Genomic DNA, 27,896 nt, shown 5'->3' with positions numbered 1-27,896 from the left:
GTACGGCAACACATTGACAGCTGTATCACAGTAACACACCACACTGACAGCCATTTTATAGTACCACACCAATCTGACAGCCATATTATAATAACAGCCTTACACCACACTACACTTCCCGTTACATTACAGTACCACACCACACTACTTGGGGTGTAGTACGGCTGACCAGCGGTCAGGAGACCGCCGGTCAGCTTACCAACGCCGGGATCCCGGCGGGGAGGGGCGAGTGCAGCAAGCCCCTTGTGGGCTCGGTGGCGACCTGCAGTCGCCACGGGTTCTATTCCCACTCTATGGGTGTCGTGGACACCCACGAGTGGGAATAGTCCCTGTTGGTCGGCATGCCGACCATCGGGATAGTGAGCGGTCGGGATGATGGAGGAGGTCGTGTGACTGTCGGTCTCCCGACCGCCGGTCACATGAATACCACCCCACTACTTGCTATATTACAGTACCACACTACACTGACAGCCATATTACAGTGCCACACCTCAAGGACAGCCATATTACAGTACCACAACACACTGACAGCTGTATTACAGTAATACACCAAACTGACAGCCATATTACAGTACCACAACATACTGACAGCTATATTATGGTAACAACCTTACAACATACTAAACTTCCCACTACATTACAGTACCACAACACACCAGGGCCAGACTGCCCATCTGGCATTTCTGTCAATGCCAGAAGGACCGATGGGCTGGTCCGGTCCACAGAGAGGCGGGAAATTGCGCGCAGCGCAGCTTCCGGCTCTCTGATATGTCTGCAGCCACTGTCCGTAGTACCCCATTGCTAAGCAATATGGGGGGCGTGTGCACACGAATGCCAGGGCCGGAAATAGGCCACAGTCCTTCCCTGCACCACACTGATGGCCAGCCATATTACAGTAACACACCCCACGGACAGCCATATTACAGTACCACAACACACTGACAGCTGTATTACAGTAGCAAACCACACTGACAGCCATTTTATAGTACCACACCAATTTGACAACCATATTATATTAACAGCCTTACACCACACCACACTTCCTGCTTTATTACAGTACCACATAACACTACCGGCCATATTACAGTACCACACCACAAGGACAGCCATATTACAGTGCCACAACACACTGACAGCTGTATTACAGTAGCACACCACACTGACAGCCATTTTATTGTACCACACCAAACTAACAACCATATTATAATAACAGCCTTACACCACACCACACTTTGGCCCAAATGTATTGAGCCTTAACAAGAGTTAAGATGCATAAGAAGTGATAAATGGGGGGGCGTGGCCTGGAGGCTGAACTGTGAGGAAGCACGGACAGGGAGCTCCTCTGTACTTGTGGAAATTAAACCCCTGTATTCGCTTCCCTGCCCCTTAAGTGCTCTCTAAAGTCAGCCCCTGTGACGGTGGGAACCCCCCATTGCGGTGGTCTAGAGCTGCGGAATCGGGGAGCCGGTATACTGGCTCCCGCGGATTGCGGCCTAGCCACCACTCTGAAGCCGGGGCCTCAATTTTAAACATCACGCTGCGGGCCGTGCGGCGCACCGATTCCCGAAGCGTACCCAGGAGCCCCTGCTTGGATCCCCTGGTACTGGACCCCCTCTCCGGGCTGCAGAGATCTGCTGCGCTGCGGGGGAAAGGGACAACGGACGGAGCGCGAACACTGAACGCCTGGAGCTCCCGGGGCGGCGGCCATCTTATGTCTCGGGACCCACGGAGCAGCGCGCAGGACGTGAAGCCCGGCGACGTCTGACTAGGTGAGCGGCTTCCCTGGCCTGATCCCCTCCACCGCAGCCCGCATTCACCATCGGCGGACGGCCGCAGCAGGTGGCCCTAAGTGAGATGCCGGGGGGGGGACAATACTACCACATTAGCAGCCTTACCCTGGGGCTGGTGTCTGGAGCTGCACTATATTTACTAACCCAGATTGCTTGCCTGAGTCTCCCTGTGCCAACCCGGAGGCAGCGTGGGGGCCCTGAAGCCCTGAAACCACGGCTCTCTGTAGTCCATTGCTGTGAATCTGCTGACTGGGCCATTCGTAGCCGTGCTCCTAGGGATAGCTCCGCATTACAATACATATCTGCACACCTGAGACTAAGGAGCTGATCTTTACGGCTGATAACTCCCGGATAGGGGCGAAAATTGCTGCTTGAGCTAGTGCAGTTGCCCTGCCCGTGCTGCGCTGAGATGTGATTTTTTCGCTCATAATGTCCTCCTAATACCTCCCCGCAACCATTTTAGCTAATACATACCTACACCGGGTCGTTATACTGCTGGATTGAAGAAAGCTGTACCCCCCCTATACCGCATTCGTCAATTCTCTGTGAAAACAGAAGCCATGCCTCCAAAGAAGCATAAAGCCTCCAAACAGGTCAATCAAGTCGCCTTTTTTAAACCCTCTCTTTTCCGTAACAAACCCCCAGAAGCTGGAACCCCTGTGGTGGGCCCCTCTCCTCAGACCAAGCGGTCCTCTCTTTTGTCCTCTGAGCCCCCTTCCAGTGACGCATCCTCTTCAACGCACCTCGAGGACGGTGAAGCCTTAACAGTCGGCAGTATGAAGCTTTCTCTAACGTCCTAAGTGGATGCTGGGGACTCCGTAAGGACCATGGGGATTAGCGGCTCCGCAGGAGACTGGGCACAAAAGTAAAGCTTTAGAACTACCTGGTGTGCACTGGCTCCTCCCCCTATGACCCTCCTCCAAGCCTCAGTTAGATTTTTGTGCCCGAACGAGAAGGGTGCACACTAGGTGGCTCTCCTGAGCTGCTTAGTGAAAAGTTTAGTTTTAGGTTTTTTATGTTCAGTGAGACCTGCTGGCAACAGGCTCACTGCATCGAGGGACTAAGGGGAGAAGAAGCGAACTCACCTGCGTGCAGAGTGGATTGGGCTTCTTAGGCTACTGGACATTAGCTCCAGAGGGACCGATCACAGGCCCAGCCATGGATAGGTCCCAGAGCCGCGCCGCCGGCCCCCTTACAGAGCCAGAAGACAGAAGAGGTCCGGAAAATCGGCGGCAGAAGACGTCCTGTCTTCAACAAGGTAGCGCACAGCACTGCAGCTGTGCGCCATTGCTCTCAGCACACTTCACACTCCGGTCACTGAGGGTGCAGGGCGCTGGGGGGGGGGGCGCCCTGAGACGCAATAAAAACACCTTGGATGGCAAAAAATGCATCACATATAGCTCCTGGGCTATATGGATGAATTTAACCCCTGCCAGAATACACAGAAAAACGGGAGATAAGGCCGCCGAGAAGGGGGCGGAGCCTATCTCCTCAGCACACTGGCGCCATTTTCCCTCACAGCTCCGTTGGAGGGAAGCTCCCTGGCTCTCCCCTGCAGTCACTACACTACAGAAAGGGTTAAAAAAGAGAGGGGGGCACTAATTACGCGCAGTATTAAAAATTACAGCAGCTATAAGGGGAAAAACACTTATATAAGGTTATCCCTGTATATATATATATAGCGCTCTGGTGTGTGCTGGCAAACTCTCCCTCTGTCTCCCCAAAGGGCTAGTGGGGTCCTGTCCTCTATCAGAGCATTCCCTGTGTGTGTGCTGTGTGTCGGTACGTTTGTGTCGACATGTATGAGGAGAAAAATGATGTGGAGACGGAGCAGATTGCCTGTAATAGTGATGTCACCCCCTAGGGGGTCGACACCTGAGTGGATGAACTGTTGGAAGGCATTACGTAACAGTGTCAGCTCTGTATAAAAGACAGTGGTTGACATGAGACAGCCGGCTACTCAGCTTGTGCCTGTCCAGACGTCTCATAGGCCGTCAGGGGCTCTAAAGCGCCCGTTACCTCAGATGGCAGATATAGACGCCGACACGGATACTGACTCCAGTGTCGACGGTGAAGAGACAAATGTGACTTCCAGTAGGGCCACACGTTACATGATTGAGGCAATGAAAAATGTTTTACACATTTCTGATAATACGAGTACCACCAAAAAGGGGTATTATGTTCGGTGAGGAAAAACTACCTGTAGTTTTCCTGAATCTGAGAAATTAAATGAGGTGTGTGATGATGCGTGGGTTTCCCCCGATAACAACTGATAATTTCTAAAATGTTATTGGCATTATATCCTTTCCCGCCAGAGGTTAGGGTGCGTTGGGAAACACCCCCTAGGGTGGATAAAGCGCTCACACACTTGTAAGAACAAGGGCTCTACCCTCTCCTGAGATGGCCGCCCTTAAGGATCCTGCTGATAGAAAGCAGGAGGGTATCCTAAAATGTATTTACACACATACTGGTGTTATACTGCGACCAGCAATCGCCTCAGCCTGGATGTGCAGTGCTGGGGTTGGCGTGGTCGGATTCCCTGACTAAAAATATTGATACCCTAGATAGGGACAGTATATTATTGCCTATAGAGCATTTAAAAGATGCATTTCTATATATGCGTGATGCACAGCGGAATATTTGCCGACTGGCATCAAGTCTAAGTGCGTTGTCCATTTCTGCCAGTAGAGGGTTATGGACACGACAGTGGTCAGGTGATGCGGATTCCAAACGGCATTTGGAAGTATTGCCTTATTAAGGGGAGGAGTTATTTGGGGTCGGTCTTTCAGACCTGGTGGCCACGGCAACAGCTGGGAAATCCACGTTTGTACCCCAGGTCGCCTCTCAACATAAGAAGACGCCGTATTATCAGGCGCAGTCTTTTCATGGGCAAGCGGGCAAAAGGTTCCTCATTTCTGCCCCGTGACAGAGGGAGAGGAAAAAGGCTGCAGAAATCAGCCAGTTCCCAGGAACAGAAACCCTCTCCCGCCTCTGCCAAGCCCTCAGTATGACGCTGGGGCTTTACAAGCAGAATCAGGCACGGTTGGGGCCCGTCTCAATGAATTTCAGCGCGCAGTGGGCTCACTCGCAAGTAGACCCCTGGATCCTTCAGGTGATATCTCAGGGGTACAAATTGGAATTCGAGACGTCTCCCTCTCGCCGTTTCCTAAAGTCGGCTTTAACGATGTCTCCTTCTGACAGGGAGGCAGTTTTGGAAGCCATTCACAAGCTGTATTCCCAGCAGGTGATAATCAAGGTACCCCTCCTGCAACAGGGAACGGGGTATTATTCCACACTGTTGTGGTACCGAAGCCGGACGGTTCGGTGAGACCGATTCTAAATCTAAAATCTTGAACACTTACATACGGAGGTTCAAATTCAAGATTGAGTCACTCAGAGCAGTGATTGCGAACCTGGAAGAAGGGGACTACATGATTTCTCGGGACATCAAGGATGCTTACCTTCATGTCCCAATTTACCCTTCTCACCAAGGGTACCTCAGGTTTATGGTACAGAACTGTCACTATCAGTTTCAGACGCTGCCGTATGGATGGTCCACGGCACCCCGGGTCTTTACCAAGGTAATGGCCGAAATTATGATACTCCTTCGAAGGAAGGGAATTTTAGTTATCCCTAACTTGGACGATTCCCTGATAAGGGTAAGATCCAGGGAACAGTTGGAGGTCGGTGTAGCACTATCTCAGGTAGTGTTGCGGCAGCACGATTGGATTCTCAATATTCCAAAATCGCAGCTGATTCCGACGACTCGTCTTCTGTTCTTAGGGATGATCCTGGACACAGTCCAGAAAAAGGTGTTTCTCCCGGAGGAGAAAGTCAGGGAGTTATCCGAGCTAGTCGGGAACCTCCTATAACCGAGCCAAGTCTCAGTACATCAATGAAATGGTTCTGGGAAAAATGGTGGCTTCCTATGAAGCAATGCCATTCGGCAGATTCCACGCAAGAACTTTCCAGTGGGACCTGCTAGACAAATGGTCCGGGTCGCATCTTCAGATGCATCAGCGGATAACCCTGTCACCAAGCACAAGGGTGTCTCTCCTGTGGTGGTTGCAGAGTGCTCATCTTCTAGAGGGCCGCACATTCAGGACTGGGTCCTGGTGACCACGGATGCCAGCCTGCGAGGCTGGGGAGCAGTCACACAGGGAAGGAATTTCCAGAGCTTATGGTCAAGCCTGGAGACATCACTTCACATAAATATCCTGAAGCTAAGGGCCATTTACAATGCTCTAAGCTCAGCAAGACCTCTGCTTCAAGGTCACCCGGAGTTGATCCATTCGGACAACATCACGGCAGTCACCCACGTAAACAGACAGGGTGACACAAGAAGCAGGAGGGCAATGGCAGAAGCTGCAAGGATTCTTCGCTGGGCGGAAAATCATGTGATAGCACTGTCAGCAGTATTAATTCCGGGAGTGGACAACTGGGAAGCAGACTTCCTCAGCAGACACGACCTCCACCCGGGAGAGTGGGGACTTCACCCAGAAGTCTTCCACATGTTTATAAAACTCGACAAGTATTGCGCCAGGTCAAGGGACCCTCAGGCAATAGCTGTAGACGCTCTGGTAACACAGTGGGTGTACCAGTCAGTGTATGTGTTCCCTCCTCTGCCTCTCATACCCAAGGTACTGAGAATTATAAGATGGAGAGGAGTAAGCACTATATTCGTGGCTCCGGATTGGCCAAGAAGGACTTGGTAACCGGAACTTCAAGAGATGCTCACGGAGGATCCGTGGCCTCTACCTCTAAGAAGGGACCTGCTCCAGCAAGGACCCTGTCTGTTCCAAGACTTACCGCGGCTGCGTTTGACGGCATGGTGGTTGAACGCCGGATCCTGAAGGAGAAAGGCATTCCGAATGAAGTCATTCCTATCCTGATCAAAGCCAGGAAAGATATAACCGCAAAACATTATCACCGCATTTGGCGAAAATATGTTGCATGGTGCGAGGCCAGTAAGGCCCCGACGGAGGAATTTTCAACTAGGTCGATTCCTACATTTCCTGCAAACAGGAGTGTCTATGGGCCTGAAATGGGGGTCCATTAAGGTTCAAATTTCGGCCCTGTCAATTTTCTTCCAAAAAGAACTAGCTTCAGTCCCTGAAGTTCAGACGTTTGTGAAAGGGGTACTGTATATACAGCCTCCTTTTGTGCCTCCAGTGGCTCCTTGGGATCTAAATGTAGTTTTTGGGTTCCAAAAGTCACATTGGTTTGAACCACTTAAATATGTGGAGTTAAAATTTCTCACATGGAAAGTGGTCATGCTGTTGGCCCTGGCCTGGGCTAGGTGCGTGTCAGAATTGGCGGCTTTATCCTGTAAAAGCCCTCATCTGATTTTCCATTCGGACAGGGCGGAATTGAGGACTTGTCCTCAGTTTCTCCCTAAGGTGGTTTTCAGCGTTTCACCTGAATCAACCTATTGTGGTGCCTGCGGCTACTAGGGACTTGGAGGACTCCAAGTTGCTAGACGTTGTCAGAGCCCTGGAAATATAGGTTTCCAGGACGGCTGGAGTCAGAAAATCTGACTCGTTGTTTATTCTGTATGCACCCAACAAGCTGGGTGCTCCTGCTTCTAAGCAGACTATTGCTCGTTGGATTTGTAGTACAATTCAGCTTGCACATTCTGTGGCAGGCCTGCCACAGTCAAAATCTGTAAAAGCCCATTCCACAAGGAAGGTGGGCTCATCTTGGGCGGCTGCCCGAGGGGTCTCGGCTTTACAACTTTGCCGAGCAGCTACTTGGTTAGGAGCAAATACGTTTGTAAAATTCTACAAATTTGATACCCTGGCTGAGGAGGACCTGGAGTTCTCTCATTTGGTGCTGCAGAGTCATCCGCACTCTCCCGCCCGTTTGGGAGCTTTGGTATAATCCCCATGGTCCTTACGGAGTCCCCAGCATCCACTTAGGACGTTAGAGAAAATAAGAATTTACTTACCGATAATTCTATTTCTCGTAGTCCGTAGTGGATGCTGGGCGCTCATCCCAAGTGCGGATTGTCTGCAATACTGGTACATAGTTATTGTTATTGTTAGAGGCTCCTTGTTATCATGCTGTTAACTGGGTTTAGATCACAAGTTATATGGTGTGATTGGTGTGGCTGGTATGTGTCTTACCCGGGATTCAAAATCCTTCCTTATTGTGTACGCTCGTCCGGGCACAGTATCCTAACTGAGGCTTGGAGGAGGGTCATAGGGGGAGGAGCCAGTGCACACCAGGTAGTTCTAAAGCTTTACTTTTGTGCCCAGTCTCCTGCGGAGCCGCTAATCCCCATGGTCCTTACGGAGTCCCCAGCATCCACTACGGACTACGAGAAATAGAATTATCGGTAAGTAAATTCTTATTTTTGCTACATCAGTTTAAGGACGACGTGACATCTGAGTTCAGAGCCATGTTGAAATCCTGCCAGAGTTCCATTGATGACCTGGGTGAGAGGACAGACCAGTTGGAAACTAAGATGAGCGAGGTAGTCGGCTCACATAATTCGCTGATAGACTCCCATGATACCCTGGAGGGTAAAGTGAATTTCTTGCGCGATTAAGTGGCGGATTTGGAAGATCGCTCGCGCAGGAACAATCTGAAACTCAGAGGGGTCCCCGACTCGATCTCTAATAGCAGTCTCCACGATTATACTATGGAGATCTTCAAAAAACTGTTGCCTACCGCCAGCTCCTCAGATCTTTTATTGGATCGAATTCATCGAATCCCTAAGGCCCGAGGTGCCCCAGAGGGATCGTCTAGAGATGTTCTGATGCGGGTTCACTTCTTTCATATTAAAGATTCTTTGCTTAAGGCGGCTAGACCATCCTCTGATACGGCAGAAGCCTTGGGAAATCTTCAACTATATGGAGACTTGTCGCAGTACACTCTCAATAAAAGACGTTCCTTCCACCCGGTTACTATTGTTCTTCGGAAGGCTGGCATCCTTTATAGATGGGGCTTCCCCACTCGTCTGTTGATCTCCAGAGACGGTTCTACTATAGCCATCTCATCAGCTGATGAGGGTCTGAAGCTTCTACGTAAATGGAATTTGGGGGGAGACCCCGGGCCCAGTTCTCCTGACCATCGACTCCAGCAGGACTGGTCGACGGTTGAGAAGTAATGGTATACTGATCACATTCACTTGCCATAAGTGCCTTTACCTGGATTGCCGTTCCGGGCCTGGAGGTTAACTGCAGAGACTGTTACATTTGAGGTTTAAGTCGGCTACTGCCACAGGGATTGTTTTACTCTGCTTGTTAGCTATTGCATTCTAGTATGCACTTTTGTATGAGAAGTACAGAGTTAATTTTTTGTCTTTTTCCTACTAATTCTCTGTTTGGTAATCTAATCGTAATAGCTCTCATATATATGACCAGCATTGTGTGTCTCTGCGGCCCTGAACCCTTAGGCTATGTGAGTTGTAGGCCGTGCGGGTGTACATACGCCGAGATATACAATCCTCGACTGTTAGGTTGCGGGGAGGTTGGCCACCAACCTCTCTATTTCATAGGGTGAGGCGCTGGATGTTTTGGCGCCTTACTATGGCCCCATATCTTTATGGGGTCCGTTTCCTTTCTCTTTTTCATAAATCTCTTTTGTCTACCCCTGTTTGTTTCCCCTATGTGTCTTGTCTTCCTCAGGGTTATGTTCCTAGATGTTGGATTCAGCGATTGATTTGTTCCTGTACTAATCAGTTATGGTCAGGTTAGTTTCACTCAATGTTAAGGGATTAAATTCCCCACAGAAACGTAAACTAGCGCTGTCCTCCTTCTATAAAATGAAGGCGAATGTTGTTGCGGTTCAAGAAACCCACTTCAAAAAATCGGATCCCCCTAAATTTCATGATAACCGTTTTCTTACTTGCTATATGGCCAATGGCCCTACAAAAAAGGCTGGAGTAGCGATACTCTTTTCCCTGAACTGCACTTTCACATTAGAGTCCCAGATAGTAGATCCTGAGGGTTGATATCTCATATTAATAGGGTTACTAGAAAACACTATGGTCACTCTAGTCTCATGCTATGCCCCTAATTCTGGTCAGCTCACTTTCTGTAGGAAACTCTGTTCCCTGATACAAAAGCACACTAAGGGGTCGGTTATGATCTTGGGGGATTTTAATCTAGTGGTTGACCCTCTGCTAGATAGATCTAGTACTACTAGAAGCACTCTGTTGGGAGGTCGGAATGCTCGGGACGGGAGGCCTAGCCTCCGCCAGTTACTGGGGGAATTCGATCTATACGATGCTTGGAGAACTAAACACCCCACAGAGCGGGATTATTCTTTCTACTCGCATGTACACTGCACATACTCCAGGATAGACCTTGCCCTGACGAACAAGGAGACCCTGACGGCCATCCGAGAAATTAAAATATTGCCTATGACCTGGTCTGATCATTCCCCGGTAATTGTAATATGGGAGTTGGAGGCAGGTGGGATCCCCCCAGGGCCCTGGAGACTGGGGAGGTTTTTGCTCAATCACCCTGATGCCCTTAGCACTATTCGACAATCTATACAATTATATCTTGATACTAACAAATCGGAAGATACCTCGATCTTCAATAACTGGTGCTCTTTTAAAGCGGTGATTCGAGGCTCAGCCATCCAGACTGCTGCCAGACTTAAACGCACTCAACAGGCGGAACGCCTGTTTGCTGATAAGGAGGCTGCCAGACTGGAATCGTTGCATAAAGCGAACCCGCTCAATAAATCTACCCACAAGCTTTTATTAGCCGCCCGGGAAAGAGTAAACGTTTTCTCACTTAGGGATGTGCAGCACAATATTGCTAGACTAAACCAGAGGTTCTATGTACTAGGCAATAAAGCGGGACGTCTTTTGGCTCGGAAGCTGCAGAGCAAACGAGCTAGGGCCAGGATACACTATGTCTGTTCCGCTACGGGATCTAGGGTATCTGACCCCTATGATATAGCAAACACCTTTGCAGAGTACTACTCCCACCTCTATGATTTAAGGTCTGACCCGACCACCCCCCAACCCAGAGAGGTTGATATTCAGTCGTTCCTGAAAGAGATTTCCCTCCCGACGTTGGACTCCGCGGCCGGCCTGTCCCTTAGCTCCCCTTGGACATTAGAAGAACTAGATGCAGCTATCTCTGGTCTCCCGAAAGACAAGGCCCCTGGCCCTGATGGCTTCCCTTCCAATTTCTATAAATCATATAAGAATGAATTGGCCCCCCTACTGCTGTCTGTTTTCAACGAGGCATCGGGCGTGGGAAAGTTTCCCAAAGAAATGCTTGCGGCGCAGATAGTTGCCATTCCAAAACCTGGCAAGCCCCCCACAGCAGTACAAAATTACCGTCCTATAGCCTTGTTGAACACAGACGTTAAGCTCTTTGCAAAGTTAATCGCTAATCGTCTTTCCCCTCTGCTTCCTTCCCTCATAGCTGCTGACCAGGTGGGCTTTGTCCCGGGCAGGCAGGCCCCGGACAACACCCGGAGGGTGTTTAACATACTTGAACACTGTGATGCGCATAAAACACCCCTCCTTATACTTTCTTTAGATGCCGAAAAGGCGTTTGATAGACTCCACTGGGGATATCTGAGAGCTGTTCTAGATAAATTTGGGTTCGTTGGGAGGTTCTTGGATTCCGTTTTTGCTCTGTACTCTGCCCCCTCTGCAAGGGTGTTTGTTAACGGTTGTTTGTCAGGGGTTTTTAATATCACTAATGGAACCAGACAGGGCTGCCCCCTGTCACCCCTTATATTCGCTCTAGCTATTGAGCCGCTGGCTGAGACAATTAGGACTGAACCAACAATTACAGGCCCAGAAATAGGTGGTTTGACCCACAAGATCAGTTTATTTGCTGATGACATCTTGCTCTGCTTAACTCGCCCAGATGCCTCATTAACTGCGCTCCATGCCATCCTGGACCGATATTCCAGAATTTCATACTACAAGTTGAACACAACCAAAACCGAAGCCCTACCGCTTCACATACAGCCGCGTACTGTGACCCGACTTAAAGACCTATACCGATATGCCTGGCAGGTCAGATCCATTAAGTACTTAGGAATTCACCTCTCCCTAGACAGAGACCTGTATGACTGTAACTATGTACCCCTCTTTAGCGCCTTTGAAAAATTAATAAAAGAATGGTCCCTTCATGAAATATCTTGGCTAGGACGAATCTCCGCGACCAAAATGATACTACTCCCTAAACTTCTGTATTTGTTCCGGGCTATACCTCGTAGCTTCCCCAGACCTCTCCTGGTGAAAGCTAACATGATCATCTCTCAGTATATATGGAAGGGGTCTAGGCCCCGCATAGCTAGACGGGTCCTGATGTTGCCTAAAGCGGTCGGGGGGGTGGCATACCCTAATTTGGAGGCGTACCACTCCGCCTGCCTTCTCAGTCAGGCTCGAGATTGGTTCGACGTGCACAGCCCCAAGCCATGGGTCCTTAAAGAACGGTCCTTCTTAGGTTCGATCGACTTGAGAGATATGTTTCTACTGCCCACCCACTGTGTCCCTAAGCGGCTGGGTCCGGGGGAGTCGGTTAGATGTACCCTGAAGCTCTGGCATACGGTAGCTGCGTCTGATCCGAAAATCGTGTTGCCCTCGGCTGATTTACAAACTAGGACTATTGCCAGTCTCATACCCAACCTGGGATTGGACACTTGGATCGAGGCTGGGGTTGTGCACTTAGGGGACCTATGCTCAGAGGGAGGGTTGGTGCCCTTCTCTAGGTTAATAAGTAACTCGGGTATCCCGAGGCACGACTTCTTCAAATACTTGCAGATCCGACATTGGCTGCAGTCATGTGGGAGGGATGGGGTGGCTCCCGTCCCCCTTCCGGCCTCCCTTCGTCTCAGACTGTCCTCCCTGGATCATGGCGGTGGGATATCTAAATGGTACCAATATATAATTCTCCTCTCTAAAAGGGGTAAGATTCCCTCGCAGCTGAAGTGGGAGAGGGATCTCTCCATAGACCTGCGGGAGGAAGAGTGGGATTCCATCTCCTCGAGGTGCTTTGGGATCTCGAGATGCCTTCAGCATTCTGAGATGTACTTTAAATTGTGCCAAAGGGCGTACTTTACTCCACAGCGACTCCATACCATTTGGCCCTCGGTCTCCCGGTTGTGCTGGAGGAATTGTGGTCACGTGGGTAACATTCTACACGTTTTCTGGGAATGCCCTGTTCTGAGGTCGCTGTGGACCGAAGTGTTCTCTCTTCTCCGGGAGGTGTTGGGGGTTGAGGTCCCTATGACTCCTATGTTCGCCCTATTCCATTATACTTCACCTGACCTATTGCGCTGTGATAGATATATTGCTGGCCATATCCTCATATCTACTAAGGCTGCAATTGGACAGCTTTGGAAAACACCAAATGTACCCACTCTCCATGCCATTGTTATCAGCACACATAAACATTTTCTATTTGAAACGTCTTGAGGTGACTATACTACCTCACCACCCTCGGTACTGAACTCTTGGTTGAAGTGGAAAAAATTTCGGGAGCGGACAGGGCTGCCTATGGTTACTACTAACCCTATAGAATTGTCGCAGTTACACTCTCCACAATCTGAGGCTGCCTGAGTATTATTGCTATATATAGGATATATCATTTCTACTGTAGATCGATAGTCAATCAGATGTGTTGGGAACGTTCCCATTAGTGGAACTTGACCCGTGTCTTTGTTATCCCCTATGTGTCTCAATGTGTTGTCTCTCTTCTTGTTCTATTTTACTTCTTTCTCTATCTGTTGGATATTAGTTTTATATTTGTCCATTGCCGGATTCCGCAGTACATGATTAGGACATTGTATACACTGTTGCACTGTTAATGCATCGTTATATTTCTGCTTGACATCTAATTCAGTCAACTCCTACTCATGTTGGACTTCACATGTGCTGTCATATCTGGCTTTGTATGTTTGTGATTAAAAAATAAATAAAAACCATTGATTAAAAAAAAAAAGAAGTGATAAATGACCAGCCACCCAGCTCCTAACTGCCATGTCACAGGCTGTGTTTGAAAAGCGACAGGAGCTGGATGGCTGGTACTTTATCCCTTTTTATGCTTCTCAACTTTTTATCTCTTGTCAAGGCTTAATACATTATGGCCTTCCCGCTGTATTACAGTACCATACAACACTTCCTGCTTTATTACAGTACCACACCACACTGAAAGCCATATTACAGTACTAAAACACACTGCAAACTGACAGCCATATTTTAGTACCGGATTACACAACTAACCATATAATAAATACCATATCACACTGAAAGACATATTAAAGTAAGTATCATACAACACTTCCAGTCATGTTACTGACTGTACCACCCGTATACGTACCACATTACACTCCCAGTTATATTACATCAGAGGTCTATTTTGTTGACTCATCAGAGTTGCCTTGTTGGTGATACCACTGTCCCCTCCACCCTCTGTATAAAATGTGAATAACATCAAGCTGGCTCTGTACAACTTCCCTATACTGACTGAATGCAGCACAGTCTTGGCGTGTAACAGGCCAAGTGGAGGCAAAGAAAAGACCACCGCCTGTGCTAGCCATGTTATTATTACAATATTACCCAATTTCCATGCTTGCTCTCTTAAGTAAAGTACATTGCCCAAAATACCTGGTATTCCTGGCACACCTGTTTGTTTATCCCAGCTGGGACACCCAAACCATGATCTTCCCGCAGAGTATCCGGTATTGCACGTATTTCATACTTGGCCATTCCTCTATATGATTGTCTGGATATAGGCCCTCATTCAGGACGCTACGCGATTTACTGAAAATCGCAAATTAGCAAATTTCCGAAAACTGTGCATGCGCCACGGCTGCTGTGCGCTATCAAAGTGCGATCACATCCTGCAGGTTTGTCCTGCTCAAAAACAAATAACTCACCAAATCTAACTCTCTCTGCACATGTTACTTCTGCCCCACCTGCAATACAACATGGTTTTTCTCAGTTGTAAACTTTTATTTAGTTTGCAAACAACTCTGAATAACCCCCAATGTCAGGTAGGAGTTCTGAGCAACTGAATGGCCAATTTATCAACAAACTTAAACCTATTTATCAGGGTCTATTATACAGACCTTTTATTATGCCCCGACTGCAGCGCAATATGGTTCTGCCCATTAGTGTGTTTTTTTTGGTGTGCTAACAAACCTGAATAACCCCCTTGGTCTTTCAGTTCCACTAATAAAAAAATAGACAAATAAATAAATAAATAAACGCAGTACGGTGGTGTGGGCAATACCTGAGACAGTGGTCCATGCTAGGGGAGTCACTGGGGTCAATGAAACCCAGTATGCATGTGACCAAAAAGGAGGGTGGTCTCATAAAGTAGGGATGGCCATCGGTGGGTTATCCATCGATGGTTACCATTGATGGATAACCTCGATAGTGTAAAACCATCTGTAAGAAAACCGTCGATGGTTGTCCCTGCATTATTGTAAAATGAACTGTGGGCCACTCAGAGCCCGGGGGCGGAGCTGAGTTCCGTGCCCTAACACTTTGAAGAAAAATAAAAAAATTCGGTAGCACTGAACCATCGATGGCGGGAAACCATCTGGTTCTCCACCATCGATGGTAAAAGTATTTATAATCGGTCATGGACCATTGATGATTTCAAATCATCGATGATCAATGGCCATCCCTATCATAAAGTGAAGTGGCTTCATAGCTAGACCTTGTTTTCAGCACTCTGGGAGCTTGCTGAGCATTCCTGGAGATACTGGGCTGCCCACAGAGACTCATCTGCCTGCACTGAGGAGGAGCTGGCATTTTGTTTTCAACCCTCAAGCCGGTGACACCCTGGTCCCATACTTGGCAACTCTCCTTCAATATCACGGAGTCTGAAATAGCAGCAATCTCCCATACTCCCTGAAAAACCTAGCAATCTTCCTAATTGTACCTTACCCCCATTATGTAGCTGTTATATACTTGGAAAAAACAGAGATACATACATTCAAATGGGATCATCAGTGCCATTTCCCTATATTGTTAACTTGCAGTGTATACCTGTCGTTGCAGAGTGATTATTCATTTTATTCAATGCTAAATTATTTTCTTTCACTTTTTTTAGTTCACTCGTATATATTAATATCTTCTAGTTATTTATCTGAGTAATACTTATATAATTTAGCAATGAAATACCATTGAAAAATAGAAACAGATCTGTTAACAAAAGTGCGAAGATGTAATATGAAAATTTGTAAGGATTGCATGGACTTGGACGTACACATGCTCATTACTTTAAGGGACACAAAAATGGTTACAAAAATCTTCTTCTGTCCTTACAGCTCAAATACTGGACATGCCAGATGCTATTTGACAATCTTACAGATATGGAGCCTAATTCAGACCTGATCGCTGCTGTGCGTTTTTGCAGAGGTCTGCAATCAGATAGACGCCACCCATAGAGAGTGAAAACCCACCCCGTTCAAGTGTGCGAATGCAAGTATACACCATGCGAAAACTTCGCCAGCGGACATCTGCAAATCCGTTTGCAACTCAGTGACCATCTAATGATTTTTCCAGTCTGTGCGTAGCCCAGGACTTACTCCTACAGTGCGATACAAACAGGCTGATCGGGTCCAGAGCTGACGTCACACACCCGCCCTGAAAACACTTGGCGATGCCTGTATTTTTCCTGACACTTCAAAAAATGGCCATTTACCACCCACAAACGTCCGCTTCCTGTCAATCACCTTACGAACGCCTAGCAATCAAAATTTTCGCACCATCCTGTCGCTGTTTAGTGTCGCACCTGCGCATTGTAGTGCATTTGCATGCGCAGTCATTCGATAATCGGCCTCTGTGCGATTTTGCACAACAGTAATCAGGTCTGAGTTGGGCACATGGTTACATTGCACTCCATCCTTCTCCACCAGCACAGTCTTAAAGCACACACAGGTCCACCTGGTTGGTGCCTGTAGTTCTACAGCTTCACGCTCTTCTTTCTTGGTTCTGTTGCACTCTGTCTTTCTTTGGGCCTGATTCAGAGGCTGACTTGCTATAGGGCTTGTGCAAGTGTCAATAAATGCTCCAAGACAGATATGCACAGACTCAGGATGCTGCAAGTGAGCGTCTTAGTTTACAGAAAATTGTGCGCTGCATTAGAATAAGGTGCAGACACAATTGCATCAGACTCAGATGCAGCACCTTTTGACTCCATCGCCTGTCATATGCCTGTCAGTATTCTCCCTCTTTTTTGGGCCAGTGCAATTATTGCAAGTTTGGCAGCTATAAATAAATGATTATTACCCCTTTTATTACGCAGATAAGTGGTACCTCTTTCACCAAGAAATCCAGGGGCCTTTTACAGATGCCTTCGCTCTGTGTTGAATTTCATACATTTTCCACCAATTATTATGACCAATGCTCAGTTTGTAGATAAAAAAATTAAGATGTGTTCAAAAATATCTATGCTGGATGGATATTAAAGATCAGAAATGACTATAGAGCCAATTATTTGTCATAACCGAATGTAATCACAAAGCTTCCATGCTGCTTATAGGTTCCTGCTGTACATGCTACATGCTCACATTTAATCCCCATACATTATATCATGCACTCTTAACAGAGTAACTACATTAGTAACACAAGGCCACTGACAGCGCGAAATTCTAAATATAGAGAACATTAAAAATAGAATATGGAGAGTTTCACTTAACTAGCGCTATATGTGAATTCTTCTTTGTTCCATCATTCCATCGTATTATCCAGAACAGGTTGACATATAGAATGGAGAAGATATGTATAGTGTAATATCGTTTTAATTACAATAACACATATACATAACATACATAAAACATTGATAGAATAAAATGAGATTTGCAATGAATATGGGATCAATTATTCAACAAAATCCCCTGGAGAGGCAAGTGAGGTAATAGGTAATTACCAGATTTTTAGGGAACTGTGGTTTAGACAGTCCCTATCAGCGCGTGTGTCCCGTAATGGGTGTTCCGGATCAGCCCATCCACCACACAGATTGTCACTGCTGGATTTCGGATAAATACATTCTCCTCACAAGCGTCTTCAGTGGGAAACCGACGCGTTTCAACTCTTAGCTAGAGTCTTTTTCAAGGTTCAGATGAATAATGATCCTGTTTAACAGTTCCCTATTTAAATATCCCTCCACCAATCAGGGGCAATCAAAATGTTTTGTGGCATCCGACACATAAAAGGTCACTGGAGGCGAAATGATAAAGCCAACCAATTAGCAAAAGCCGAGATGAAGGCCATTTTTGATCTAGGAACACTTAAACCCGGTGGCCTAAACTCTGATTTTGAAATCAAATGGTTTTTATAGGATTTTACTATTTTTAAAAAAGTAAAGGTATTAAATTCACATATGTCTATAATGTTATGATTTTTATTCATAAGCTGCTAATATTTATTTTATTTGCCTCTATTTTCCACATATATATCTGTGTAGTCTTATTAAGAAAATAATCCTATGTATGATTTGATTATTTTAGAAACATCAATCCCTGTCCACACGTCACCGGAAGTGACGTTACGCTTCATTTACATATGTATTTAAATTGATAAAATCCATGGTTAGTGATGTAAATTCTATGAACACTAACATCAGGATGGACAAGGATTTACAAAACGAGCACTGGGAAATAAGATCGTGCTTTCCAGATAGGAGATACCGGAAATGACGTTACGCTAGGACAGAGAACGGACAGGTTGCCAGGACAACAAGGAAGCCGGAACAAAGACACCATGCAGTTTGACGGAAGCTGTGGAGGAGGTCAAATATAGTTCATGTTGTCAGGACAACCATGATATACGGAAGTAGATGCTAAGGTCCGGTACAGCGTCATCAGGGAGGACTGATTATTTAATCTGCTCCTGTTGTGAATCACGGTGTCTGATTGGCGGAGGGATATTTAAATAGGGAACTGTTAAACAGGATCATTATTCATCTGAACCTTGAAAAAGACTCTAGCTAAGAGTTGAAACGCGTCGGTTTCCCACTGAAGACGCTTGTGAGGAGAGTGTATTTATCTGAAATCCAGCAGTGACAATCTGTGTGGTGGATGGGCTGATCCGGAACACCCATTACGGGACACACGCGCTGATAGGGACTGTCTAAACCACAGTTCCCTAAAAATCTGGTAATTACCTATTACCTCACTTGCCTCTCCAGGGGATTTTGTTGAATAATTGATCCCATATTCATTGCAAATCTCATTTTATTCTATCAATGTTTTATGTATGATAATTATATGTGTTATTGTAATTAAAACGGTATTACACTATACATATCTTCTCCATTCTATATGTCAACCTGTTCTGGATAATACGATGGAATGATGGAACAAAGAAGAATTCACATATAGCGCTAGTTAAGTGAAACTCTCCATATTCTATTTTTATTTGCACTTGTGGTGAGGGTAAAGGGAACCTCATAGGAGAGGAACACTGATTTTTAGCTGCTGATTTGCGCACCCAGTAGTTTCTATAATCCATTTGTATCATAGAGAACATTAAGATATAAAAGGAAAAGTCATGCTACTCTAAGGCCTATATGAGTGGTGTGCAACAAGTTTCCGGATGTGCAGTGCATAGGTAGAGTAGACACAATCTGACTGTCTGGTTGTGATTTGTAATCTCTGACTAAAGTTCTTGTGAAATGTCAGGATACAGAACCATATATAATAGTAGCACTGTACACAGAAGTCAGCATGTTCACTTCCTTCACAAGCTTGCTATGGAGCTCAACAGAAGCCAATGGAGAGCCATGAGCTTCTATGATTAAAAGAGTGATATGCGACAGCAGGAGAGTTTTGACCGACTGCAAGCTGCTTTTGGGGAGAAAGCACTACCCCGAACCACTGTGTTTGAGTGGTTTGCAGAATTTAGGCACAGAAGACAGTCCCTGGAATACGAGGAGTACTGTGGCTGACCTGTGTATACTATCACAATGTTACTGCCATACGGGCCATAGTTGAGGTGGATGCCAGGCTAAATGTGGCCCAGTTAGAGAAGGAGATAGGCATTTCATCAGTATCCATCCGGTTGATACTCCATGAAAAGCTTGGCCTGAGCAAGTTTTAGATCAGCTGACACAAGCAGTGTAGGCTTAGGTAAATTGGTGCCGCAACTTGCTGGCCAGTTTTGATGGCGGTTGCTTGAAGTTTGTCAGGGAGATCATCAGTGGCAATGAATCCTGGATCTACAGTTTTGACCCCAGGACCAAACAACAGTCGGCCCAGTGGACCCCAGTTGGTGGTGTGCCACCACAGAAGTTTCAATGTGAGCACAGCGTGGCCAAGTAGATGGTAGCTGTTTTTGTGGCCAAGACTGGTCATGTAGCTACCGTACCACTTGTGCAGCAGCACACTGTCACTGGGGACTGGTATGTCAAACAATGCATTCCCAAAGTGCTGTCCCAGAAATCGCGCCTGTAATGCCCTTCTCTATCACAACAATGCACCTGCTAACAAGTCCAGGAAAGTGGTGGATCTTCTGGCTTATAAACACATCCAGGAACTTGGTCATCCGCCGTACAGTCCTGACCTGACCCCCTGCAACTTCTTCTTGTTGGCACAAATCAAGCACAAGATGCGTGGGATTCTTTTTGAGTCACCGGAAGCTGCAGTGGAGACCTTCATCCAACATGTAGAATTTATATTTTCTTAGGACTGGTCCAGCTGCTTCACCAAGTGGTTTGAGCACATGCAACTTTGGATAAACTCCTTTGGCGAATACTTTGAAAAAAAATTACGTTCAATTTGCTTGTAAATATAATAATTGTGCAGCCAGAAACTTATTGCACACCCCTAATGTGTAGCAAAGTCGAGCTGATTTAATATTTGTACGAAATAATATATGACCCTCATCCCCCATCGCTGACAGAAATAACTGTTGTTGAGAGTGGGTATATCTAAATACCATAACTGTATTCACAGAAACTAAAGTGTCATACTCAAAATAATGGTCCATTGATCACCCTGATGAGCGATTTTGTCTATTCTCATTGAAAGCAGAACAGATCCTAAGGTAAATTATTCTGTTTTTGTTAACGTGAAATGTGAAGATAATGCATTTAAACAGGACAAGCCCTTAATATGTGTAAAAAATAATAATTCATACACAAAATAAAAAACAACAACTTTCTGTGTATACTACTATATATGTTAAGTGTGCTGAGAAATTAAGGAAAAAAGTGACTGGGCAAAACCATGATGCACTGCAGTTGGGCCAGATATAACATGTGCAGAGAGATTTAGATTTGGGAGGGTTACATTTTTTCTGTGCAGGGTAAACAGTTGCTGCTTTTGCATGTAGCCCACAAATACTAGACAGCTTTATTTTGACACTGTCATTTAGATTTCACTTTGAACACACCCCACTGTGCATGTTACATCTGCCCCACCTGCAGTTGCTTGCTTTTTTACTTTACTTACAAACATGAATTAGGCCCTTTGTTCTGAACAAAATATTTGTTTAGGTTGTTACTTTCTCTGTATAATCATCTCTCAAAAACCTTGTACTGACCTGTGTCTTTTCCCTTGGCAGATGGCAATTTTCACACACATCAAAGTTTTCCATCCAATCCTCATCATAGTCAGAGCTGCAACCACACCCCATTGTGCCTGCAAACACAAAGATCATTAAAGTAGAGGTGTGATTTTTAATAGCAGTCAAGAACATAATCTTCCTTTATTCACTGAACACCACAGAAATATTATGTCCCTTTAAACCACAAAGCGACTCCCATCTCTTTGATTTTTGTACCGTTACATTTTTTCAGATCTTCTCTCAACAAGCGTGAACAAAAAAGTGTTTTTCTATATAAAATATCCTTTCATTTGGATGTAACAAAGGACATGTCCGTAATGATCATCCTCTACAATAAATTAAATTACCCCATGAAATAACTAATGGCCAATGCAACATGACCCATTCTACCCAGTACAAAATGCTCTGCCCCCGAATTTCCCATTTAGTTACCTGTTTTAGTTAGCTGCACTGAGATATTTACTGATATTTTGAAAATAATTCAATTTCAGAATTACATGTGAGATTTGGGAGGAGAGCAGATTGTAATGTAGTGGAAGAGGTCATCTTGGATTCCTGCTTTAAAGTGTACAAATATAATATGCGTCTTGCACTATGGTCCCAATTAAGTTTATTCTTGCCATATATAAGTTATAAACCTGTGCAAATAAATTATTTGTAACCACTGTTCTACTTTAGAAAATTTCCCTTAGTAATTATCCAACTATAGTGTATTAATTTGCAAAGAAACCGTGTAATTAATTGAATGATCAATATAATACAGATATAATAAAATGACAATTACTGTGTATAGACCAAGTCACTGAGGTTACAGATATGTAAGTTTAGAGAAAATATCAGGGCAAGCTGTTACAGCGACGGGCGCCATCTCATACAGTAAGTAGGTCATACTCAATGCTTAGTAATCTATTAACTATACTTCACTGTAAAAATCTGTACTTTTTCTTGCATTTATAAGATGTGCCAACATTCCTTGGTACTACTAATACAAGTTATCATAAGGCAAGGCATAAAATACACAGCTAAAAATACCACAAGCCCTGTAAACACATATAAATGTACAGAGGGATCACATTTGTTTTACAAGCCAAGAAACAAAAGGAATTGATCTGTATAGTTATATGCTAGGCGCAAACGTTGTACTCTTATAAAGGAAAAGTTGACGTAAGAACTTCGAATGTTTGCGATCCAATGCATGAATCAAAATATGCAAGCTCCAACTTTTATACTTCCCTAGATCAAAGTCTGTGAGAGTAGGCAGAGGACTTTTACCTGTGAGTAGAACACTGTAAATTAGTCTGTTAGTTTGTGATCATCATTGAACCTATAGCTTATATTCCTTTTGGATGTCTTCTGTTTTTTCTCCTCCCTTCTCTCTCAGTATGTCCTCTTGCGTGTCCCTCCTTTATGTTTCTGTAAGGATCAGTTTGTCACAAGCTGTTATTTTTCTGGATCATTTTATCTTGCTTGCTATTATTTTTGCCCCGGGTTCCAACCCCTTGATTGCTTTTTGCTTCTTTCTACTGCATTATCTTCTCTTCTCTTCCTTGCCCTTTCAATTGCATATGTATCGCTCTCTCGTTGTTACCTGACTTCCTGCCCATGCATAGCTTCTAACACCCGTGGTATAACCACAAACACAAGCTGACTGTTATGTTGCTGAAGTCATATCCGCAGTACAGAGTCATGGCTAATATATACATGCACACCCTGTTTTATCAAGACGATGGTGTCTATTTACTATGCCTTGGATGGAGATAAAGTACCAATCAGCTCCTAACTGCCATGTTACAGGGGGATCTGTTCAATTTGCTGGCTGCCGGGATCATGGCGGTCAGCATACCGACGTCGGAATCCCGACAGCCGGCAATGCCACCAGCCGAAATCCTGGCAAAACAGGACTATTCCCACTTATGGGTGTCCACGACATAACTACAGCCCCAAAATTACAAATTGCAACTACTCCACATGCCAGAAACATAACAATGACCAGTAGTACAGAAAGAGTATAATCAGATATTGTCCTGCCCACTGTACACATGCATCATGTTTTCATACAAATGATGCTTTAGTAAAGTTCTTTTTAATTTACCTCTGCTTCTGGACTTTTATCTTAATTTGTGTTTGCCAGTATCTATTTTAAACAATTTAATGGATAAGAAAGGTGTTTCACCACAGGTGATGGCAATCATACATTAAGAGGGAAGTCCAGGAGCAGCATTTTGTCCCTCCTGGAGAGGGTCATGTTGGGAGGAATGCTTGAGGACTGAGGTTGAGAATGCCTGGTCTATACCAACTGTAGTGGAATATTCATTTGATATATAAGCCTCATCCTTACCCTCTTTTCCATGCTCACTGTCTACTCAGGGATCAGTACGAAATCCTGCCGGATGGGATCCTGGCGGTCGGAATACCGACACCGGAATCCCAAGCGGCACAATCCCAACAGGGGGGCGAGTGCAACGCAGCCCCTTGCGGGCTCACTGCGCTCACTAATTTATTCTCCCTCTATGGGTGACATGGACACCCACAGAGGGAGAATATGTCGGGATTGTGCTGGTCGGGATTCCGGGGTCGGTATTCCGACCGCCGGGATGCCGTCCGGCGGGATCTTGACTGCATCCCTCTACACCATCTGTGTCACTGTTATCAGGAAGGATGCGTCGACAGGGCATTGGAGAGCGGGGTGTACCGAACGGGGCGTGTCAGGAGCGCTTTCAGGGCAGCTTCTAAAAACAATATGGCCCGCTGACTGCCTGGCAGTGCAGTCATGGGTCAACTTTAGATCTGATGCCTCCACAATCTAATTTCGGACGCATCGGAGGGCCTCCAGCATGGGCGGAGATGAACGCAGATCTGGCTGCGTATGCAGCCATCTGCGTTTATCTCTGAGTAACCCCCTATATATGCTACGCTCACCTTGGGAAGTGGGGTAAGGGATGAGTGGTAATATATCTGGAAGGTGTCTGTCGTTTCCAAAAATCAATTAATTGGGGGCGGTGGGGTTGTATTTAAACTTGGGGTGCGTCTAATGTGTGTGTTAATATATATAGGTGTCTGTGTAAAATACAATAAAGTTGTGAGATTGAACGTAATGGGAAAGATCTTTTATTGTAATGTTGCACAAATTAGAGGAGTCACAAAGCTCTTTATTCAGGTTGGTCCCTCAGGATGATCTTTTCGGGTATACCTTCCTATTTAGAGCCCTCCCACTGTTGGGGGACCCCTCTGTACAGCTGGTTCAAGGTAAATCTTTAGGAACAACATTTGTAAATGTCTCTATACCCCAAGCTATGCTACCCCCTGTGCTAGGTATAAAAATCTTGTTCAATATTAGTCTAGTATACAGTATTTGATAGTTATGACCGCTGATGCAGCAAGATTAATAAACCATGTACTTGTCTTGCATTATCTTGTACTGTAAGTCATTGATTTCTTGTTTGCGCATTTGTTTATGTATTTTGTTAGCTGCATTTTTATGATGTTTAGCCAGAACTGTTGGGCATTACTGTATTTATTTTTGTATGCTTCCTGTTTTGTTTCAACACTGACATGCCTTCTCCACTATTATTTGTTCCTGAGGGCATTCATAATACCGACAGCAGTCACAATACCGACAGCGGCATCCAAACACTCAGGATCACGACACGTACTAGTACTATATTGTTAATCCCCAACCCCGTAACCCTCGTTTTTGCTGCAGCCTGACCCTAACTACAAATGCAATCTAACCCTAACCCTCCGCGGAGGTGACTAACCCTAACCACCCATTCCCACAGCCCTATCTCCCCGTAGCCTAACCCTAACCCCCCCCTCACCCCCCCCGTGCCTTCCCCTAAGTCCCCCTCTCCTAAATCTAACCCTAACACTCCCCCGACAGCCTAACCCTTTCCCTTTGCATGCAGACTAAACCTGAAATCCCCCCAACGGATTACCTCTCTGCCAGCCCCGCAAATCTGCAATTGGGATCCCGACAGTCAGGATCCCGGTGCTGGGATAGTGATCAATGTTGGGATACTGGTGCCGGCATTCTGAGTAGTATCGGGATTACGACATCAGTATTTTGACTGCCGGGATCCCGACTGTCGGTATCCTGACTGGATCCCATTCCTGATCGTGCTCCCATTTTTCAGGATGCGTTCTACAAAGATATGACTTTTTTTGTAACTCATTGATGTCATAAATTAGTAAGTAATGATAGCAATTGACAATTAATTAGAATGTGTAATAACCACTTTTTTTTTATGTTTGCATGAATTCCCTTTTTTCCTGTTCTTTGTGTTTAAGATCAGAGCATTTCTTCTGTATTTGGAACTTTGTTCCTCTTTTTTCCTAATTTCTATCTCAAAACTGTTACCAATATGTGCATTGGCCCTCATTCCGAGTTGATCGGTCGGTATTTTTCATCGCATCGCAATGAAAATCCGCTTAGTACGCATGCGCAATATTCGCACTGCGACTGCGCCAAGTAATTTAACAATGAAGATAGTATTTTTACTCACGGCTTTTTCATCGCTCCGGCGATCGTAATGTGATTGACAGGAAATGGGTGTTACTGGGCGGAAACACGGCGTTTTATGGGCGTGTGGATGAAAACGCTACCGTTTCCGGAAAAAACGCAGGAGTGGCTGGAGAAACGGAGGAGTGTCTGGGCGAACGCTGGGTGTGTTTGTGACGTCAAACCAGGAACGACAAGCACTGAACTGATCGCACAGGCAGAGTAAGGTTGAAGTTACTCAGAAACTGCAAAGTAGTTTGTAATCGCAATATTGCGAATACATCGGTCGCAATTTTAAGAAGCTAAGATACACTCCCAGTAGGCGTAGGCTTAGCGTGTGTAACTCTGCTAAATTCGCCTTGCGACCGATCAATTTGGAATGAGGTCCATTATCCGTTCTTTTCTGTAACGTGTTTCTTTCAGCGTCATCAAATTTTTCATACTTTCTTTAGTTTTTCTTCCACTTGGTGAGTAATTCTTATTTTCTATATGCTGCTGTATATGTATATATGATTACTTCTAAATACTGGTGCTGGGGGGGTTACTAATTACCTGAGCCAGGGCTTGTTGGAGGGGCCACCACCTCTCTCACCTCCACCCCCGAGTATACCTCCACCCCCGAGTATACTTAACTTGTGATGGCAAGTGGGTCCCTCCTCCTCTGTGGCACCATCTTACCAGTGACAACTTTGGGAAGATGATCCAGCTCAGTAAAAACAAAGATCTTTTCTCCCTAGTGCACATTCGGGAAGGTGGCGCCACCGAAGGAGAAGGGACACACTTCCTGGAGCAAGGTAAGATGTTTATGCAGACCCCTCCCACCCCTGGATTTACCCCTGGTTGAGGGGTGAGCGGCACTCCATGTGGAGTGTACATTGATATATATTTTTGTAGGGGATGTGGTAATGGAATCAGTGAATTGAAGATTTCCAACTTGTTGGATTTCCCTGATCCCCCTACCCGAGCATTAAGAGAATGGGGAATTGTACCTGCCTGATGTTTGGGCCCCTGTAGTGTGCAGAAGAAACTATTTCATCTGTGTTAATGTTATTAGAAGGTTCAGGGGTGGTTTAAGAGAGGAGGCGGTCCATGTGCAGGCTCTGTGTCGGCCCATCCTCTCTGGTAGCACAGTAGACTCTGGCTTTGTGACAGTCTACTGCGCATGCATAGGTCTCCAGAAACATGGTACATGCGCTACCCAATGCAGGAGAGGTAAGTATAATCAGGGCATTAACTAGTGGTGTGCCAGTGGTGCCTGGCACACAGTGCATATGCACTGTGGGCCCAGGACCACCGGCAACACCCACCTGGCCACACTGTGAAGTCTGCCAGGCCACCGTCACCACCCAGCTGCAGTGCATTGCCTGGCTACCTCTTCTCACATAGGTAGCGGGTCTGCGATGCAACTTGTTCACCTTGCATCTTGGCTCTCCCTTCTCCCCCCCTCCCAGTGTTCTGGGAGAGATGACATCTCTCCCAGCCCACCCACAGTGCCCTGTGCTGTGAAGAACCGCAGCGTAGGGCGGGTAGGACAAGAGGACTACCGGCTGGTCAAAAGTAAGTATAATACACACTTTCTCACTCTCTCCTGTAAAATGTGGACTCTGCTGCCTTAATGGGAAAAATGGGGACTCTGTTGCCGTAATGTGATAAAAGGGGCACTCTGCTGCTGTAATGTGAAAAAGGGCGGCTCTGCTGTCGTAATGTGTAAACAGGGAGCACTGCCTGTTGTAATGTGTCAAAAGGGGACTCTGCTGCCGTAATGTGTAAAAAGGGGACTCTGCTGCCGTAATGTGGTAAAAGGGGACTCTGCTGCCGTAATGTGTAAAAAGGGGACTCTGCCTGCCATGATGTGTCAAAAGAGGACTCTGGTGTAATGTGTAAAAAGGAGGCTCTGCCTGCCATATTATTTAAAAAGGCGTAATGTGTAAAAAGGGGGCTCTGGTGTAATGTGTAAAAAGGGTGCTCTGTCTGGCGTAATGTCTAAAAAGGGGGCTTTGTCTGGAGTAATGTGCGTAAGGAGCCTTCCCTGGTGTAATGTGTGGCACCACTGTGTGGAATAATGTGAATAATGGAGACTACTTTGCTATGTAATATGAAT

The 27,896-nt window shown here is 45.9% G+C and overlaps 1 protein-coding gene across 1 annotated transcript in view; it reads right to left on the bottom strand.

Annotated features, from left to right (window-relative positions):
- The window catches only part of LCK (LCK proto-oncogene, Src family tyrosine kinase), a 130,815-nt gene extending 107,940 nt beyond the window's left edge, over nucleotides 1–22,875 (bottom strand). Inside the window, exons 1-2 of the mRNA XM_063954268.1 lie at nucleotides 22,570–22,875; nucleotides 21,274–21,371 (exon numbers count right to left, since the gene is read on the bottom strand). Coding sequence (XP_063810338.1) covers nucleotides 21,274–21,366 — 93 coding nt within the window. The 5' untranslated portion in view covers nucleotides 21,367–21,371; nucleotides 22,570–22,875. The remainder of the gene's footprint in view (nucleotides 1–21,273; nucleotides 21,372–22,569) is intronic.
- Between the last annotated feature and the right edge of the window lie 5,021 nt (nucleotides 22,876–27,896).

The sequence above is a fragment of the Pseudophryne corroboree genome, chromosome 2, assembly GCF_028390025.1.
Source record: "Pseudophryne corroboree isolate aPseCor3 chromosome 2, aPseCor3.hap2, whole genome shotgun sequence".
Classification (NCBI taxonomy): Eukaryota; Metazoa; Chordata; class Amphibia; order Anura; family Myobatrachidae; genus Pseudophryne; species Pseudophryne corroboree.
This window is presented reverse-complemented; position numbering and strand designations above follow the sequence as displayed.